This window comes from Coccinella septempunctata, chromosome 5 (genome assembly GCF_907165205.1).
Source record: "Coccinella septempunctata chromosome 5, icCocSept1.1, whole genome shotgun sequence".
Classification (NCBI taxonomy): domain Eukaryota; kingdom Metazoa; phylum Arthropoda; class Insecta; order Coleoptera; family Coccinellidae; genus Coccinella; species Coccinella septempunctata.
Window position 1 is genome coordinate 15,255,601 of NC_058193.1, and position 21,704 is coordinate 15,277,304.

The 21,704-nt window shown below is 37.7% G+C and overlaps 2 protein-coding genes across 5 annotated transcripts; both read left to right on the forward strand.

Annotated features, from left to right (window-relative positions):
- The first annotated feature begins 31 nt into the window (after window positions 1–31).
- On the forward strand, window positions 32–4,319 carry LOC123314031. The gene is made up of 2 exons (XM_044899144.1): window positions 32–106; window positions 738–4,319. The coding sequence occupies exons 1-2, from the start codon at window positions 32–34 to the stop codon at window positions 4,317–4,319; spliced, it is 3,657 nt and encodes a 1,218-aa protein (XP_044755079.1).
- Window positions 4,320–18,521: 14,202 nt separating this feature from the next.
- Window positions 18,522–21,344, forward strand: LOC123314400. Of its 4 annotated transcripts, none has more exons than XR_006537809.1 (6): window positions 18,522–18,752; window positions 18,890–18,987; window positions 19,037–19,173; window positions 19,325–19,470; window positions 21,101–21,204; window positions 21,275–21,344. XR_006537809.1 is itself a non-coding variant. In XM_044899683.1 (4 exons), the coding sequence occupies exons 1-4, from the start codon at window positions 18,630–18,632 to the stop codon at window positions 19,390–19,392; spliced, it is 426 nt and encodes a 141-aa protein (XP_044755618.1). In that variant the 5' UTR covers window positions 18,522–18,629; the 3' UTR covers window positions 19,393–19,893. The 4 variants fall into 4 exon arrangements, 1 of the variants encoding a protein (XP_044755618.1); XR_006537810.1 differs by having other exon boundaries at window positions 21,101–21,220; window positions 21,275–21,329; XR_006537808.1 differs by having other exon boundaries at window positions 21,101–21,338.
- Window positions 21,345–21,704: the final 360 nt, after the last annotated feature.

Consider the following 21,704-nt stretch of genomic DNA (forward strand, 5'->3'; position numbering starts at 1 on the left):
CTGAACGTTCAGTTAGGTCAAGAGCAATATAATGTGCACGCATCAAAATACAGTTCTCTTCATATGTCCAGCGTGTGCGCCGATCTCGTATCCTACTCGTAACGGGGTGAGCGTTTTGCTCGCCCAAGTTTTCCGAGTTCACTCTTTGCAGAGTAACGTGATTTGGCCTTGCGGTGCCGTTTCGGGGGGGTGCGCCGCTCGCTCCACACCTAACCCCAACAGGTCGAACATCTGGACGGCTCCGAGAGGGGTCGACCTGAGACCCCTGACCGCCCTGAGTTTTACTTCTTGTGATGGGAGCTAATTGATTCACACTCACTGAGGCTGCTAACCCCAGCTGAGCTATGGAGACTCGGGTTCGCGGGGGCGTCACTCCCCGATAGCTTTGCAACTACCCTGATATCAAAAGAATATATATATATATATATATATATATATATATGGTAAAATGAACCGATATACAATCGGATGTATATGCTCTTTTCATATGTACAAAATGTCTTGGAACTCAACGTATATATATATATATATATATATATATATATATATATATATATATATATATATATATATATATATATATATATATATATATATATATATATATATATATATATATATATATATATATATATATATATATATGCAGGGGAGTCTTTGACTTTCGGGGACTGACGACCCCGCATACCCGAGTCCACCAATGTGCTGGGCCAGCAACCCTCGCATTGTGATGAAAGCCAGCTTTCGACAAAATAACAGAAGCCTCGGAACCCCCCTCCGGAGTCGGGACTGCTCTTGGAGGAAGACTGGCACAGTCCCTAGCGGAACAAGGTGAAGCGAGTGGCACCTCTCTGCGAACCGGAACCACAAGGCCGAGGACCTCTAGAAGGAACAGACAGGGATACAGCTTGGACCAGGCAGACGCTGATTCTGAATCGCAACTGACTGATCCCGCTCAAGCCCACAGAAGGGGAAGGCAGCGTTGGACTAGAGATATGAATCTAAGTCTGATCAACGCTTACTTTCAAGTGACGGAAGGGGAAAAAAATACTAGGAAATACGCAACAAGGCTTGCAGAAAGGTGGGCACAGTTATATCCAGACAAAGTGTTCACTGGAAAACATCTAGTAGCACAAGTGAAAAACATAAAAACTAGAAAACTGCTGTCGCCTGACGAACTGGACGCACTGAGAGCCGAGGTGCTGGCACAGTCTCCAACAGCCAGACTTAGGAGCATAAGAAGAAGCATTCAAGGGAGCGCAACCCCACCAAGGCGAGTATTGGAGCCTGTTGAAGAAGAAGAAATACAGGGTACGTCAGAGCCAGAAACGGAACAGCCTGCCCTTGAAATACGCGAGATCTTTGAGGAAATTAGCTTGAAATGGGAAGGGATATCACTGAATAGAAGACCGAAGATAAGTCGAATCAAGCTGAGCACAGAAGCAAAAAAAATCATGAGAACAATCAACGCGGCCGTGAGAGAACCGATTAACAGGTCAACAGGGTTTGAAGAACTATGTCACAGGGTCTATTGTGCCGCTATTGTAGCGAATCTTTTACTACAGACGAAGCCGAAACAGGAAAACCAGGGAAAACAAACACAGAAGAAACCCCCATGGGAGGAGAGACTAGAAAAGCGGATAGCAACAATAAGAAGAGAAATAGGAATTATTCATCTCACCTTAAATAACGGAAAAATCAGCAGGAAAACGAACAAGAAACTAAGAACATTCACACAAAAAATTAACCTAAAAGAAACAGACAAACAGTATAAGATAAAATTACAAAGCCACGTTGAAAAGCTCAAGCAAAAAATTGCGGCGTTAGGAAATAGACTGAGGAGGTACCATAAGAGGACCCAGAGATTCCAACAAAATAATCTATTCACAAACAACCAAAGAATGTTTTTCAGAACTATCAACACACAGAAAGACATGAAAGCGACCCAACCCCCAAGCCCAGATACGATGAAGCAGTACTGGTCGTCTCTTTGGTCGACAGAGGTAAAACATAATACGGAGGCGCCGTGGATTAACGTCGAAAAGGGACATCTAGAGGATATACAAGGAATGCCCAGAACCAAAGTTAGTGAAGAAGATGTCAGAAACACCATCAAAAGAATGAAGAATTGGGCATCACCCGGAGTAGACGGTATCCATGCCTACTGGTGGAAAACACTCACGTCTACACATGGTGTGTTCGCTCGGCTTATGGAAGAAGCGCTGGACAACCCGCAGTCAATCCCGGAATATTTCACTAGCGGCATGACATATATGTTGTTTAAGAGAGGAGACCCAACACGTCCTGACAACTATAGGCCGATAACTTGCTTGCCGACAGCTTATAAAATTATAACTTCGACGCTGGCTCACAAGATAAATAATCACTTGCTGAGAAACAACATCATGGCGTGGGAGCAAAATGGGTGCAGAGAAAGGAGTCGCGCCAGCAAAGAAGTTCTGATGATTGACAACGCGATAACCAGACAAGCTAAAAAGAGGAGGAAAAACATAGCTGTAGCCTGGATTGACTACCAAAAGGCGTACGATTCTGTTCCTCACTCGTGGCTTATAGAAGTTCTGAAGATCTATGGGGTAGAGAGGCGAGTGATAGAAATGCTCAAGTTCGTGATGAACACGTGGCGAACAACATTAATACTGAACGAAGGAACAACTCATTACGAAACATCCGAGATTAACATAAGACGAGGCATCTTTCAGGGTGATAGTTTGAGCCCCCCTTGGTTCTGCCTGGCTCTCAATATATTGAGCAGTATGCTCAACCGATCAGCATACGGGTACTATATCAATGATACTACGCAGATCACACATCTTTTTTATATGGATGATTTGAAACTGTTTGCAAGGGGACGGGCTCAACTCGAGGGCGAATTGGAACTGGTCAGGAAGTTCAGTGCTGACATAGGAATGACACTGGGGGTGGAGAAGTGTGCAACGGTCACCGTAAGAAGGGGAAAAATCGTCGACGAGGGTGATCTGAGAATGAGGGACGGAACAGAAATAAAAAGCTTGAGTAATGAAGAAACTTATAAATACTTAGGGATACAGCAGACATTTGACATAAGAACAGAAGAGAACAAACAACAAGCTAAAACAGAGTTGCTCAGGAGAACAAAGTTGATATTCAAATCACAACTCTCAGCCAAGAACAAAATATTAGCGATCAACATCTGGGCCATACCGTCCTTCACTTATACGTCGGCTGTTCTCTCCTGGTCGAAGACGGACCTCCAACTGATAGACAGAAAGATCCGGACAGAAATGACAGCATCTGGCTTACTCCACCCCAACTCGGCCGTGGAAAGGCTATACTTACCAAGGAAGGAGGGTGGTCGTGGCCTGACCTCCATTGAGGATGCCTGTTGGAAAAACAAACTCGATTTAAAAAAGTACTTCGCCAGCAAACACTTACCTCTTCATCAATGGATCGCTACCCAAGGAGACCTCCCAGCCATTGCGGAAACTTTCAGTGAGGACATACCTGCAACAGAAAATACATTAGAAAACCTCAGACAGGGCTGGCAAACGAAACAACTTCACGGCAGGTTCTACGCAAGTTTACATCAAGATGAGGTGGATTTAACAGCGTCTAATACTTACCTAACTCAGGGTTACCTATTTCCTCAAACAGAAGGCACCTTATTTGCGATCCAAGATCAGGTTGTGCCAACTCGAAATTATGTCAAGCACATTATGAAAAAGTCAATAGATAACACAAGATGCCGACTGTGTAACAGTGCTGAAGAGACAGTGCAGCACCTGTCAGCAGGCTGCCCCACAATAGCTGGAACACGATATCTATCGCGACATGACGGCATGGGGAAGGTCGTACACCAACTGCTTTGTATAAACAAAAAACTTCTCCAACATTTCACACCGCATCATCTGTATGTTCCGTCGCCTATTGAGGAAAACGAAACCTTCAAAATCTATTGGGACTTTGCCATCACTACGGACAGAGGAGTGGAACATAATAGACCTGATATGGTGGTGTGGGACAAGAAAGACAAAACTGCCACAATAATTGATTTTGCTGTGCCTCAAGATTATAATATACTGAAAACCTATGCTGACAAAATCAGTAAGTATGAAGCACTAGCAAGGCAGATGCGAGATATGTGGCAGCTGAAGAGGGTCGAAATAATTCCTCTCATTGTAAGTGTTAATGGGTTGGTCCCTAAAAAAACATCTCAACACCTACAGGAACTACAATTACCCCCCAACACGATCACCTGGATGCAAAAGGCAGTTATACTGGGCACAGTGAGCATCGTTCGACAAGTTATCTTTCCGCACTAAGATATTGTTCTGCTCTTGGTGGAAACACCCGAGCCGAGCATAACCATAACCACATAAGTGTGAATTTAAAAAAAAAAAAAAAAAATATATATATATATATATATATATATATATATATATATATATATATATATGACTAACGTTGAGTTCCAAGACATTTTGTACATATGGAAAGAGCATATACATCCGATTGTATATCGGTTCATTTTACCATATATTAGTTCGAGAAAGCTTTGGTTACATCAAACTCAATATACTCATTGTTGTTCAACTTTTATATCAATTTTTGCATGCAATGTCTAGTTCCAAGACATTGCCTAAAAAAGTTGTTTAATGTTGATTGCCTAGATTTCCTCATTTTAAATAATTATGAAATGAAAGGTTTAGCGGCATGCAGACAGGAATTGCCGCTAAACCTTTCATTTTATTATATTTTCAGATACTTAACTATCATCACAATTTAAATAATTATACATGGTGGACATGTGTTGATTATATGTCCTGAAGTAATAAACTTAGTAGAAAATGTTAGGATACGAAATTTCTCCTACTATGAAAAAAATTAAGAATGAATTATTTACTTTAAAGTCCTAACCACACAAAGTTCCTTTCTTCAACGGCCTCGGGTACCTTTTTATTATTGAATATTTTTTCGTCACAATTCTGATTGGTATTGATTAAACTCATCTTATTTCAAATCAATTAGTTTCCGAGATAGCGAATTCCAAAAATTACTCATCGCATGTCCGGCTTCAAAAAAATAATTAGGTAGGCTCCGTGTCGAAACAACACCCTGTATATCATTATACATAATTTTCAAAACGAGCCTCTATTACACATGCTCTGTAAGTACGTGACTGTTCGCTCAACATTTGAAACCCCTTTTTCAACTACATTTGATTTCTACCGATTGCCCTGAAACGTGTAGCAAATCTTCAGATTCGGTGACGTGACAGTACAATGTACAATTATCTTCGTGTGATGGAAAGACTCGGTTAGTTGAACACAGTATATGGTGACTTGATCAGTCTTTTCTCATAACTGCCTCAATTAAGGTATAAAATGAAGGAGCTCGGTTGTTCAGTTCAGGATGAGGCCGAGATTTAAGATGATCCTAGATTGATCTGACCGAACTGAACAACTGGGCCTATTCATGTAGAGTTTCGGATTTTGCGAGAATCTACTACTTTTTCTTCAAAATAACAACTGCGCTGAAGGAAATGTGATTGACTGTTAGCGACACATAATATCAACCATCTAAATTCTTTAGTCTATACAATTTTTTTTGAACTCTCATTATACTATGTAGCAGTCTGATACTGAAATCCGTCATTTGACAAAATGAGTTGTCAGTTCATAGACTGACCAACATTTTCGAAAGCTATTTATCTATTAATTAAATCGTTCTATAAATGGTCCTAAATTGACAGTCGTATTGTGAACAACGATATGCAGCGGATTATCTAAACACGAAATAAATTCTGAAATGTTTCGGATCATGAGGTTAATTGAATAAGTATCTTTTTCGTATCATTTGTTGAACTTCATTATTCTAAATATTCTTCAATGAATGAAAATATAATATCAACACACATAATTTTTTGATTTATTCGTCATCAAATCATTAAATAAATCGTTTCTCGAAAAGTTTCGAGTCTTGAGGCAAATAGAATATTGAATTATTTACATCATTACTTGCCGAACTTCAAAGTTCTGAATGAATTGAAATATGAACTTGACAATATACGAGACAGTTTTTGCAAGAGTTTCAATGAAATCTGAAAATTTTCATCATTCTGGAGCATTCCGGACATCAATAATTCTCGAATCATCCATAGCATAAATTCAATTTTATCCAATATAACACGCAAAACGAAATGTTACTCGAACGCATCTTGAGCAATTCGTTCCTAAAAAGCTCGAATCAGGTAGAAAAGTTTGAACCCTTCTTATCAGCATTAACACGTGTTTTGCAGTAAACAGATGCCGATTTCATTTCGGGCAACTTTTATATCAATTTTTGCATGCAATGTCTAGTTCCAAGACCTTGCCTAAAAAAGTTGTTTAATGTTGATTGCCTAGATTTCCTCATTTCGAATAATTATACATGGTGGACATGTGTTGATTAAATGTCCTGAAGTAATAAACTTAGTAGAAAATGTTAGGATACGAAATTTCTCCTACTATGAAAAAAATTAAGAATGAATTATTTACTTTAAAGTCCTAATCACACAAAGTTCCTTTCTTCAACGGCCTTAGGTACCTTTTTATTATTGAATATTTTTTCGTCACAATTCTGATTGGTATTGATTAAACTTATCTTATTTCAAATCAATTAGTTTCCGAGATAGCGAATTCCAAAAATTACTCATCGCATGTCCGGCTTCAAAAAAATAATTAGGTAGGCTCCGTGTCGAAACAACACCCTGTATATCATTATACATAATTTTCAAAACGAGCCTCTATTACACATGCTCTGTAAGTACGTGACTGTCCGCTCAACATTTGCAACCCCTTTTTCAACTACATTTGATTTCTACCGATTGCCCTGAAACGTGTAGCAAATCTTCAGATTCGGTGACAGTACAATGTACAATTATCTTCGTGTGATGGAAAGACTCGGTTAGTTGAACACAGTATATGGTGACTTGATCAGTCTTTTCTTATAACTGCCTCAATTAAGGTATAAAATGAAGGAGCTCGGATAGTAAAATTTAGTGAGCCACGAAAAAACCAAATCGAAGATGGACGCGCCATAAGATGGCGTTTTACATAGTCCATTTGCACAATTCCATCGTCATTTCCCAATGACGATCTGAATATTTTATTCTCACAACTCGCTCAGTTTTGGTATATACAGGGTAAGTCAAAAATGTGTACCGAGCTTTCTGGGGGTGATAGTACATTGAAAAGTGAGTATAGTCTGATATAAACTCCTAGTCCAAAATGCATATTGAGGTAGATATATCCTTCCAAAGTTGATAAAATTAATTTCTCCGCATAACTGTTAAACGGTTGAAATTTCGTGCATAAATGTATGTTGTTGAAATACATTTTTTTATTACACTTCTATATTTCTGTCTGATATTGTTAGAAAGGGTGTTCTTAGAGGGTGAATCATAATATTTTTGGTACTTCTTTCATTGTATTCGTTTTGTTGAAAAAAATAGAAGCATTCGGTGGAGCGAAGAAAATTACATGAAAAAGGTACTCTTCTCCAAATACAAAAAATCGAACCGTTTTCGAGATATTTGAGTTCTTGTTGTCACATGATGTCAGCAGATTCATTCATCGCGAGATCCATCGATGACGATGTTTTAGCAGGCCATGAAAAATTCTGTTCTGAATTTTGTCGATGATATAATCATCTCCGCATAAAACTTACAGCAGCATTTGCATTTCCGAAGCACTCGCCAAGCATCAAAAGCATATCAGTTTGTTCAGAGAACGAATAACCTCCCATTTCTTAAAATTCCAGTTGAAAATAGCAAAAAATAAGCAGAAAAACCACACGAGAAATTAACTACAACAATGTTCATGACATGAACGTCAAAATTAAGAACAAAATTGATCATGGCCTGCTGAAATATCGTTATCGATGAGTCTGGCGATGAAAGAATCTGCTAACATCATGTGACTACATAAACTCAAATATCTCGAAAACGATTCAATTTTTTTATTTGGATAAAAGTACCTTCTTTATGTAATTTTCTTCGCTCCATAGAATGCTTCAATTTTTTTCATCAAAACGAATACAACCAAAGAAGTTGTCGCAAAAAATCACGATTCACCCTCTAAAAACACCCGTTATAACAATATCAGAAATGTAGAAATGTAATAAAAAAAAAAGTATTATAAGAAATACATTTATGCACGAAATTTCAATCTGGTGGAATATACCGGTTAGAACTTATGCGGAGAATTCTTTTTAATTTTATCAACTTTGGAAGTATATATCTTTCTCAATATGCATTTTAGGCCATGAGTTTATTTATCAAACTCTACCTTTTTTTCAATATACTATCACCCCCAGAAAGCTGAGTAGGTACACATTTTTGACTCAACCTGTCGATTAGGTTAGACTATTTGAATACAGTACACTACTAAAAAAGTTTCAAATTCTAAATGGCCACCACCAAAAATTGGTAAATGGAAAATTTTATAGAACTCCCTTAGTATGGGTTTCAAATTTTCAGCTCAACTCATAGAATAGAGTAGAGTAGAACAACTTTTCTTCTCCCAAATTAAAAAAAATCGTTTAAATGAATTTTCTCCAAGACTGATGTAAAGTAAAGCTCTTCTATAGTTTTGAATTGTGTGATCACAAAATGTAAGCATTCCATCACTTGATTATTGATACCGAGTGTGATACATAATAAAATATTGCAGCACCTGATTCCGAAAGCACTTTGACTGAATTTCATACCATCACTTGTTACGTAATGAACATTAGGAAATACATTCGGAAACATAGAGAATAAAATCTTTGATGATCTATCATATTCATTGGAGTATTCGAAATGTTTTATTCATTTTTCAATTGAATGATTCAATATTTAGCGTGGCGTGGAAAGTATATTAATATGTATCTCGGTTAGCATGAAAATTCGATACTCTGATGATTCACTCGCATCGGATATTCATTCTTACCTTGACACATAATATACAACTCCCTAATGTTACAACTGCAGCTGCAGGAATGTCCTGGTAATTAAACATTTTATATGTTCAAAAACCATCTCTCTCGTGCATAAATGGATTAATATACCTGAACAGAACGAAGAAAGTAGAAGGGAAACAGGGTGTTTTACGGATAATTGCACAGGCTTTCAGTGCAGATGCAGGACATTTTGGAAAGTCTGAATCAGTTTTCGAAATATGTCCTGAGTATATTCATTCGAGAGATGTTTTTTGTAAGTATGTCATCAAAAACTTTCAGTCGGCATAACTCTTGAACACCTTTATAGGTTTTCGTGGAAATGTCAACAAATAAAAGCATTGGAAAATGACGATGATTCAATTATAATGATTTTTTGATAGCGCGGGTCCGTACTGAGAGTTTTTTTATTTCACATCTTGTAGAACACCCTGTACATCAAATTTTCAAAAAGCACAATTATCTCCAAAATTTACACAAAATTAAATGTCTTTTCCAACAAGCTTTCCATACAGCACATGACGTCCAATAGACGCCCATTTTATATCCAAATGAAGTACAAACATCCACGGACCTTACATGGTCCAAGTCCAATGGATGTACATTTCTGGACCTTTACTGTACGTTCATAAATGGACGTTTTACGGATGTCCATTTAACTTTAAATAAGGGATGTTGGACAAATATCTATATGCGTTTCTTATTGGACATCTTCTGGATACACAAATCTGGATCTTTATTGTACTATCGTAAATTGTACGATAGTGTACGTCCATTCAACGTACATTTTTGGATCAACGTAAGTTATTCATGATTGTACATCTATTGGAAGTTCGGATCTGGATCTGAATATCTGCTTCCAGAAATTGTACTTTTCTGTACGACAACTGGATGTATCATTTTAGAGTATCCATAATTATTCATTTCTCAACATTCGTAGGATGTACAGGACCGTATCTTATTTCTACAATCAGCATGGTTATTCAGCAATATTTTTAGATCAACGTGAATTATCCATGATTTTACATCTTTTGGATGTTCAGAATTGTATGTCAATTATTTGCCTCCAGAGATTGTACTTTTCTGTACGACAACTGGATGTATCATTTTCGAGGGTCCATAATTGTACCTATATTTCTCAACATTCGTAGGATGTGCAGGACTGGATCCTATTTGTTCAATCAGAAAGTGTACGTTGATGTACGTCCATTCAACGTACATTTTTGGATCAACTTAAATTATTCATGATTGTACATCTATTGGAAGTTCAGATCTGGATCTAAATATCTGCTTCCAGAAAGTGTACTTTTCTGTACGACTACGACAAATAGATGTATCATTTTCGAGCATCAATAATTATTCATTTCTCAACATTCGTAGGATGTACAGGGCCGGATCTTATTTCTACAATAAGCAATTGTAAGTTAATGTACGTCCAGTGGATGTACATTTTTGGATCAACAAGAATTCTCCATAATTGTACTTTCCTGTATATCCATAGGAAGCCCAATGCACTTCCAATAAGGGACGTCCGTCGAACATCCATATACGTACGTTATTGAACATCTTTTGGATATTCAGAAATGGATCGAAATATCTGTTCTTAAAAATTATACTTTTCTGTACGACAACTGGATATATCATTTTCGAGCATCCATAAATTTCTGGATGTTCAGGACTGAATCTAATTTGCACAATCAGAAACTTTATGTTTGTGTACTTCCACTGATGGATATGCAATACTGTATCATCGTGCATTATCCATAACTTTGGGTGACCAGGCGTCCCTCATTGTGACGGACAGTCCGTCAATCGTCCAAGAAGTCCGTCACTGGAAAACGTCCGTCGAAATGTCCGTCAAAATCTTGAATTTGATTCAGTATATTTCTAGAGAAAATTTGAGATGGATAATAAAAAAATAAAGTGCAAATTTACGGAAGATCTTTCAAAAGAATTTCCATTCCCTAAAAAAACAAAACTTGATTTTCCAATGGACGAAGGGTCAATTCAGCATTGTATTTGGAGAAATGTTTCAAATTACAAACATAAAAAAATAGTTAATGAAGCGTCTTCCTCTCTAACCAAATATTTCAGACATTCGAGTTTTGGGCAACGCCTGAAGCCCTATTCTCATTCCACAGTGTAATGAACAACCATTATATTAAGATTATAATATTTTCGTTTTTGTGTTGTGATAAATTTGTATTATTTTTCTGTTTTCAATAAAAAAAAATTTAAGCATATACAGAGTGAGTCTTTGACTCGTACAAATATTTTACAGTAGATTCTTGAGGTCAAAAGAAACACTTTTTTCCTTTACCATTTTTTCCAAATCGGCTCGGTTTAAAAGATAGAGGTTGTTGAAAAACATAATTAAATGTTATTATGTTTTCGAGTATGTTGTCGTTCATAAATAAAAACTATAGGTGAAATTCGAAAAATTGGCTACTTTGATCGCATGCAATTCTTTTAAAAATCTACCTATATCTTTTTATCAGGGCCAAATCGTAAAAAATATTGTACATGAAAATTTTTTTTCTTTCGACCTCAATAATTTACTGTGAAATATTTTTACAAAGCAAAGACTCGCCCTGTATATAAATATATACACATTCACCAGGTCCGTCCGTCATTGACGCCTATGCAGTGAAATTTCCGAATGTTTATATAATGAATAGAGGACAAAAAGAGCTTTAGCGAGTGGAGAAACTTTCTCTTTGGTATTACTTATGACATTTCGGTATTCAGAAAAACATCGATGACGTCACAACTCCTAGCCCCGAAGACGTTATAACTTTAGAATTTTCATCGAAAGTTCGCAAGTTGAGAAATTAAAATTTACCTATTTCATATTTTTTCTCGAAACTCAATGGACATATCATCAAGATCAAGTATCAGTCGCTTTAGTACAGGTCTGCCCTTGCTATGAATTTCTTTCGTATAAGAATCAAATACATGTATATAATACCGTATAATTGCATTCAGTATGAATATATCCTCTTTCAAATATTAAGAATGAGGGGATGAATCTATAATAGAAATACCACAGTTCTTTTACATTCCACTGGAAATGCGTTTTGATAGTTTGGAAATAACAGGAATGTGTATGTAGTATACTCCATTCACTTTTATTTTAGCACTCGGTTGGACATAAAATAATTTTCTCAAGTTTTTGTAACTAGAACGGAGTAAGGTTGGCACTCATGAAATGTCGTTAATGTCATAACGCCGTGGCCACAACTAATATTCATTAACATTACAAAAATGACGAAAGTGATTGAAAAAGAGAGAAGACAGGGTTTCAGGAAGTGCTATTTAGAATTCAGGTCCGCTCATTTAAATAGTAGGTAACCCTACACCCTCTATCCACAATATATCTGACCGTAGCAAACATATTCAGTATGTGATCGTATGTGACGCTTTAGTTGAAATAGACGTGAAAATTTGGCATCCGATTGAATTGTGAATTTTGCGGAGTTGGGTTTGCGAGTTGAAATTTTAAACTTTGTCAATTGGTGCATTTCTTGAACGGTTACTCGTGTTCTGAAAGGTGCCAATTTCCACTGAAAAACAAGCAAGTTTTTGAACAATTATTGTCATAAGTGTTGAGTGAATATTGTTTGTTTATTCACGCATATCAGTGATACATCTGTCACTGGCTCTAGCCGCTTCTCGTTAAGCGCTCCATACACGTTCCGACCTGTTCACATCAACTATAAAAATTTGCAAACAACATGCCCTCCTGCCACAGCTGTTCTAAACCAGTTCCTAAAGCTGATGAATCGATCCAATGTTCGACCTGTTTGTGCACTTTCCACTTGGTGTGCGGAAATCTCACTCCCGCCGACAGGACGTCTCTGATCGTCCTTGGAAAAAAATGGTGTTGCAATTACTGCACCTCTTCAAGACGATTGAAGAGAGCCGAAGCGGCCGCTGTCTCCCAAATTCAGCAGACCTCTCCGTTGGCGGATGATGCTCCTGTTACCATGAGGGAGTTCAAGTTACTTATGGAAAAGATCTCATTCCAGTGCAATGCTCTCGATAACCTCACCACTGCTGTTACTTCTATGAAGGAGGACATCGCTGGAATCAAACTCTCTCAGGAGCGGCTTACTGCGCAGGTGTCCAGATGTACGTCCCGCCTCGACGAACATGAATCAAAATTAACATCTCAGGGCGACAGCCTCCAAAAGCTGGGCACGGATCTCTCTTCTCTTTCTTCGCATTTGTCTCAAGTCGAAAACGAGGTCACCAATTTCCATGGTTTTGCGGAGAAATTGAAGAACGAAATTGTGAATGATCTGCCAGTTCCCACTACTTCAGTCGAATATCCCGAATTAATTGATAGAGTACGTCGTTCACATAACATTATTGCACGTTTCGTTCCTGAGAATTCTGATAGTTCTTCCGACGAGAGCACGGTGAAGCAAATTGTCGATCAGATCCTGCCCTCTTATTCACAACATATTGTTCACCACTCACGTCTTGGTTCGTCGTCCCGTGTGCCCAGACCTATTGCTATAACTTTCTCTAGTTCTATCTTCGTTAGGAAAATACTGCAAAATAAGGCAACTCTGGCCAGATCCCCACTTTTCCAAAAAATTAAGCTTTCTGATGATTTAACTCCGGATCAAGTCATGTGTTTGAAGCGGGCAAGGGAGGAGCTGCGACGGCGTGAATCGGACGGGGAGGGGAATTTGACCATTAAATTCATTAAGGATGTGCCCAAGGTGGTTGCTGTTCCGGCAACTTCTACTTCAAAAAAAGTGAATTTTTCCTCTGTTTCCCAATGGACTGTACTCTACCTCAACGCTCGATCAATCAAAAATAAGTTTTATGAATTATGCGCAAATATTGAACTCCTGAAACCTGATATCGTTTGTATTACAGAAACCTGGCTACATGATGCTCTTCCAGATCAATTATTCAGCATCAGAGGTTTTTCTTTATTTCGATGTGACAGTCTTCTCAATGTGGGATATAATGGTGTCTGTATATACCTAAGTGATGGCATTTCCGCGTCTTTCTCCACCGAGACATTCTCCTATGATATTCCGCACATTGACAACCTATTCGTGAGGATGTCCTCGCCCACCTTCTCTATCTGTGTTGGCTGTGTCTATAGACCCCATCCATCCCCGTCTGATGATTTACTTCTGAACCATATTCGTTCAGTATCGGAGACCCATCGTAATGTCTTCATAGCTGGAGATTTCAATTTCAGGGAAATACAGTGGCCAGTGAGTTCTTTTCCCTCCCCGAGTTCCGTGGCCGGGCGTTTCCTTGGCTTGCTTGATGAAACTGGCCTCCACCAAATCGTTGATGAGCCTACACGAATCGTACATGGTCAGACTCCCTCCACGCTCGATTTGCTGTTGGCCAGTGATCCGGATTTGGTTTCTGACATAAAATATATGGATCCTCTCGGTCGGTCTGATCATAGGATGGTTGTTTCCACCCTTCAGTTCACCCCATCCGCTGGCAACAAAACTTCAAAAAAACAGATTTCATTAACTGATTTCGATTCTCTCAATCGTCATCTGTCCTCCGTTGACTGGAACCATTTGTTGGGTGGTTTGGATGTGAACAGTGCCTGGAAACGTTTCTGTACTTGCCTCGATGAGTCCGTGTCACGTTTTACTAGAACTAAATTTGTTAGCTCCGTGGCGTCCAAGCCTTGGTTGAGTGAGGAGATTCTCTCTATGCTGCGTCGGAAAAGGATGTTATGGCAGTGTTATCGTCGCGATAGGTTAGAACAGAGTTACAACATCCATCGCCGCTACTCAAATGCTTTGAGTCTGAAAATAAGGGACGCTAGAAAGTTGTTTTACGACTCCTTAGCTCAACCTTACAATAGAAAGAAGTTCTACAAGCATATTCGGGACTCTTTGAGTTCGAAGGTATCAGTCCCTTTAGTGAGAAATGCAACAGGTGACCTTTGTTCTGATAGTTCCGAGTGCGCTGGTGTTTTTTCCGATACATTCTTTGATTCGTTTTCTAGTGAACCGTGTGATCCTATGCCGTCAATGTCTACACCTCGCACGGTCAATTCACTGGATAGCATTGATGTCCAGGAGGAGGAGATTTTGCAAATTATATCTCAGTTGGACTTGTCTACTGCACCTGGTTTGGATAACATTTCAGCTCGTATACTGAAGAGATGCTCCACAAATCTGTCATTTCCCATAACCATGATCATCAGGTTATCTTTCCATACATGTCAGCTACCATCTGCTTGGAAGAAATCTAGAATTACTCCAATATTCAAGAAAGGGGACAAACTGTGTCCCAACAATTACCGTCCCATTAGTCTACTTCCTTTAATTTCCAAGATTGCTGAGAAGGTTGTGTCTGGTAGACTACTACAATTTTTGGTTGATAATGATATTATTCCCAATCAACAGCATGGCTTTTTACCGGGACGGTCAGTTATTACATGTCTTCTTGAGTGTCTCCAGCATTGGACCAAGTCTATCGATAGTGGAATACCTATGGATGTCATATATCTGGACCTCTCTCGAGCCTTCGATCGTGTTCCCTTTCGGCGTTTACTTTTTAAGCTTGAACATCTGGGTGTAAGGGGTGGCGTTCTGGAATGGCTGCGTTCATTTGTTGTTGGGAGATATTTTTCGGTCAGGGTAGGTGACTCATTATCTGACTTCAAACCTGTCGTCAGTGGAGTGCCGCAGGGTTCTGTTTTGGGTCCCATCCTGTTTTTGGCGTACATATCAGACCTGCCCTGGTTGTTCTTGTCCTTCTGCTCCCAATATGCTGATGACATCAAGCTCTTTTATGATGCACGCTTTCCTCAGATTCTCCAAAATGACTTGATCCAAGTGAGCCAATGGTGCCAGAGGTGGCTTCTTCCTTTGAACGTGGACAAGTGTAGGGTTATTCACCTTGGGAGACTCAATCCACGAAATCGATACACCATTGATGGCAAATATCAAAGGTCCACTACGCAGCATAACGATCTCGGGCTGTTAATCACTGAGGATCTGTCCTGGTCAGCCCATGTTAGCAGTATATCCTCTAAGTGCAGTAAAATTTTGTACCTAATAAGAAAAGTCTTTCCTAGATGCTCAGTCGATACATGCAGGCAGCTTTACATCACCTACGTTCGACCAATACTGGAACACGCTGGCCCTGCATGGTTTCCTGATCTGATCTCTGACCGACAGCGTTTGGAGGGTGTACAGCGTTCTGCGACGCGGATTCCTTTTGGGAGAGTTCGCCCTTCTTATGAGGATAGACTTAAAATTTTTAAGCTTGACTCGTTTAGTGATCGTAGAATGCGTGGTGATCTTATAGTGACTTACCGGATTCTGCATGGTTTTATTGGTGGCAACCTGGACAACATTTTCACGCTAAATACAAATCAACTTCGCGGCCACCAATACAAGCTTTACCACGAAGTGTTCCGAACTCGTGCGAGACAGTTTTTTCTACCGAATCGCGTGTTCGCCGAGTGGAACTCGCTACCAGCCAGTATTGTTTGCGCTGAGAGTGTAAACTCTTTTAAAAACAGATTAGACTCATTGTAGTTTTTATGTGCATAGGATTGCTGAATTTTGTTTTTATATTTTTGTTTTGTTTTTATCTTCTGAAGTGTCATTTATTTTCATTTTGTATGAGATTTATAGGCTACGGCCTCTTCTCTGTTTCCTTCATAATAATAATAATAATATTCAATGTAAGCGAATTTATATAATGATTCATCTGAATCTCAACGACTTATATTTCAGCTGATTGTTTTCACAATCAGAAATATTGTGAGTGAAAAGAATGACAAAGAATTTTCTTCTATTGGGAGACCCAAAAAAGTGGTGGCATTTGAGAATTTTATTTTATGGTGAACGAATGCGAAAAGTTACCACCTTACAGGATTTTCGATGAATCTCATCGTGGAATAAATATATAATTATTATTATATGAAAGTATTAAAAATAAACTTCTATGAATGCGATCCAACTTATTAACTGTTAATTCATCTGTTCCTCTTGCCTTGAAACTTCCTTCAATTCTTTCGACTTCTATTGATGCAAGATGATTTTTCTTGAAGAATTTAACATTCTTGTAATTATCCGTTAAGTCCTTCGAGAGATTCCCAACTACTGCATGTTGATTTTTTTGAAATCTACAACTGATGTAAGGTATTCAACTTTTATCTAAAGAAGATAACAAACATTAACTCTCCTGAAGCTACTGAAAATTATCTGTCAATAATTTCGAAACATCTAGGTTTGAATCAAGCTTACAGGTATACATTTAATCTCACTTATTTTTGTCTAGTCTTTCCAATTTTGTGAACAAGATTTCAAAATATTCATATACATTAAATTTTTTCGAGGCGGACCTGAAATGAGAAATTTTTTTATTATGGTAATCGATAGCACTCCTGACATTGAACATACGAATCAAATATCACGAAATGTATGTGGTGGTTGATAAGTTAAAATTAATTCAAAAAATTGAGAAAATTAGTTAACCAGTTTGTATCATGGTTACAAAGAATGGTAGACCCATAAATACCATGAGTGTATGCGAATTTCCCAATAAATCACCCTGTATAATAAAATTTTTGACATTTCTCGAATTCACGATAGCTTAGGAAATTAATATTTAGCATATATCAGTAAATTGAAGATGGAGTCCTTTGACGTATTTGTCCTCCATTCATTCGAAAAATAAGCCACTATGATGACTATATTACTTTTCAACAAATTTTCTCGTGAAATAGTCATGTCGAATACTAATCGACATAAAAATTCAGGCTTAATATTCAAGGATTTTGTTGTTCGGCAAATTCGCCCATGACATTTTTTGTGATTATCAACATTCGCAAAATTGCCATGCACCAAGCTCTCATATTACAATCGACAAACTTTGCTGGCAAAATTTCATCTCTGGTGCTTTTACATATATGGGAAAACCATTTTCATTCCTTGTGTAAATGGAAATGCTTCTGCAATATTTCTGGTTATAATACTGAGAAGAGAATATAGCACAATATTCTATAAAACGAAAATGAGATAATGAAAACGTATTCAATCTTTTTCGCAGGTGATCATTATTTCTGATTTGCAGGATTTCGAATGATATATAGTGGAATTTGAAAAAACGCAATTGGGATTAATTAAACGTGAGAAATACATATTTCTATATTCGAAAACTACAATGCCAAGACCGTTCTGGAAGTAAGCAGTATATTACCCTACTTAGGGTCCTGGAAGGCAACATTAGTCATAATATCAATTCCAAGACTGTCTTGGAACTGATATTTGGGTCCTGGAAGTCAACATTAGACATAATGTCAATTCCAAGACCGTCCCGGAACTATACAATTGTCTTGGAACTAGCCGTTAGCTGATAGGAAATATATATATATATATATATATATATATATATATATATATATATATATATATATATATATATATATATATATATATATATATAGATATATATATATATATATATATATATTTTTTTTTTTTTTTTTTTTTTTTTTTTTTTTTTTTTTTTTTTTTTTTTTTTTTTTTTTTTTTCACCTTTCAGGGTTAGGCTGTTTGATGGTGCCGGATCAACTCTGATCAAGACACTTCTCTCAGCAACTTGTTAAGAACCTTCTCACTATTCTGGTGGTCCACAAGATGACCTCCTTTTGTGCCTCTCCGATTAGCTTTTCATCTAGTTCCAGCTTAATGGTGTTTTCGAAAAGATGTGCCTCCACTAATCCGTTTGTGGTTATGACGAGGGGTAGGATTGATGTAGAGGTAAGTCTGTATATTTCTTTTAGTTCGAAAGCCAGATCGTGGTATTTTATCTTTTTTTCATTATAGGCTCGCTCAGCATTGTCATCTGCTGGAATCGTGATGTCTATTATAATTAATTCTTTCTTTTTCTTTTTCAGTATCACAATATCCGGCCGGTTGTGCGCAATGGGTCTGTCAGTGACGAGTGGATGGTCCCAATACAGTTTCATCTCCTCATTTTCCAGTATTTCTTTAGGTAAGTATTCAAAGATTTTCTTTTGATGTTTTATTAACCCATTTTTTAGGGCGATGGCTTGGTGGTATGCCTTTGCCATGGCATTGTGGCGGTCCGTGTATTCCCTTGGAGCGAGGATGGGGCAGGATGACGTGACGTGTTGGATTGTTTCAGTCGCCTGGGAGCATTTGCGGCATTTGTCATTAGGTAAGTTCTTATTCATTATCTGTTTTTGATATGCTTTTGTAGGTATCACCTGATCCTGAATTGCCGCCAGTCTGCCCTCCGTTTCTGGAAACAGGTATCCTGCCTTGAGGTAATTGACAGATCTTACTTTGTCTATTTTGTTCCATTTCAGGGCGGTGGGGTATCTTCCATGGAGAGCTTTGCCGTGCCATATTTCGGATAGTTCTTCGATGCTTTTAGGTTCAATGGGATGGTTGCTTGATGCCAGATTTAATGCTGTGATGTTGTTGTCTTCATCAGATATGGCTTTGAAAAAAGGTGAGTTTTTTGATCTGAAGTATTCTCTCATCTCGCGTACTACTCGGTGGTGTGTGGATTCAATGTTTTGCAGTCCCCTTCCTCCATCTTGTCTGGGCACGTATAATCTGTTCACAGAAGCGTGGGGGTGGTGCATGCCATATTTTGTCAGTGATACTCTTATTTGTGTGTCGATGGCCCTGAGGTCTGTGACGGACCATTTTATTATTCCGAACGAGTAAGATAAGCAAGGAATAGCCCATGTGCTGATAGCTGTAAATGTTGATTTAGCATTTAATTTGCTTTTCAGTATCATTTTCAGCCTTTCCATGAACTTGTTTCTGAAAGTTGTTTTGGCTTCAGTATTCCTTATTTCTAGCCCTTGTTGGATGCCTAGGTATTTATAGGATTCATCTGGCCCTAGTCTTTGAATTCTTAGTTCGTCTTCTACAATCATCGCTTCTCCAGTTATGAGTTTTCCCCTTTTAATATGCAGCACTGCGCATTTATCAAGTCCCATTTGCATCTTGATTGTTTCTGTGAAAGATTTTACTATCCTTAGTTGCCTTAATAGCTGATCTTCGTTCGCTGCGTAGAGTTTGAGATCGTCAATATACAATTGGTGGTTTATTTTGATGTTGTTTCTTTTTTCTATTAAGTACCCGTATCTCGTTTTGTTGAGTAATTTACTAAGGAAATTTATTGCTAAACAGAACCATAATGTGCTTAACTTATCACCCTGAAACAGTCCCCTCTTGATCTTAATTTCGGCTGTTGTGTAAGTTCCATTGTTGGTGTTGACCCGTAGATTTGTTCTCCATGTTGCCATGAGATGATTTAGTAGATTGATTAAGCACTCCGACACTCCATATAGCCTTAAGGTTTTTAGCAGCCATGTGTGTGGTATCGAGTCGAAGGCCTTTTTGTAGTCAATCCACCCCATGGAGAGATTTCTCAATTTCTTTTTAGCCTGCTTCGTGACGAGTGCATCAACAATAAGCAGTTCCTTGCACCCTCTTGCGTCTCTTCGGCATCCGTTCTGTTCACGGGCTAGTATTTTATTTTTTGCCACATGTTTCCAGATATGGTGTGTTAGTGTTCCGGTAAGTATTTTGTAGATTGCCGGTAGACATGTTATTGGCCTATAGTTCGTAGGGTCTCCGTTTTTTGTTCCCTTAGGGATCATGTGAGTTATTCCAAGTGTGCAGAATTCAGGTATTTGTGACGGGTCCGTTAGCGCCTTCTGGAATAATTTCGATAGTTGTTCATGTGTGGAGTCAAAGTTTTTCCACCAATAATTATGGATTCCATCTGGTCCCGGTGCAGTCCAGTTGTTTGACTTTTTCAATACGGCTTTTATGTCGTCTTCCGTTATGGTGATTTCTTCCATGGCATATTTCTCCGCTTCCGTCTCCGCTTCCCTGATCCAAGAAGCTTCATCATCATGTTCCACTGCGTGACCCCATATTTCCTTCCATGTCGCATGCATGTCTTGCGGTGTCGGAAATTCTTCCTCGGTTGTTGTTGTTCCTTCAAGTTGTCTGTAAAATTGTTTTTGGTTCTTATAAAACAGCTGGTTGTTTTTGTACCGCGTGGATCTTTCATTATACCTCCTGATTCTATTACCTAATGCTTTAACTTTTTGTTTCAGGGTGTCACATAATTTGGTGAGATCTTGTTTGAACCGTTCCCCGATGCTTTTGATGCGGAATTCGGATGCTATGCGTGCGACCTTTTTGGATGTTTTTCTGCTTGGTGAGTTCGTGTTCAGGTAAGTATGAAGCTTTCCAATTTGTTTTCTAATAGTATTTATCTTTTTTTCCAGGCGTTGTTTCCATGGTGGTTCCTTGTCTTCTTTTGGTTTTGGCTGTCTACTGGTGATATGTATTTTATTTTTTGTATATTATTTATATATATATATATATATATATATATATATATATATATATATATATATATATATATATATATATATATATATATATATATATATATATATATTTCCTATCAGCTAACGGCTAGTTCCAAGACAATTGTATAGTTCCGGGACGGTCTTGGAATATATATATATATATATAGATATATATATATATATATATATATATTTATATATATATATATATATATATATATATATATATATATATATATATATATATATATATTTATATATATATATTTATATATATATATATATATATATATATATATATATATATATATATATATATATATCTATATATATATATATTCTT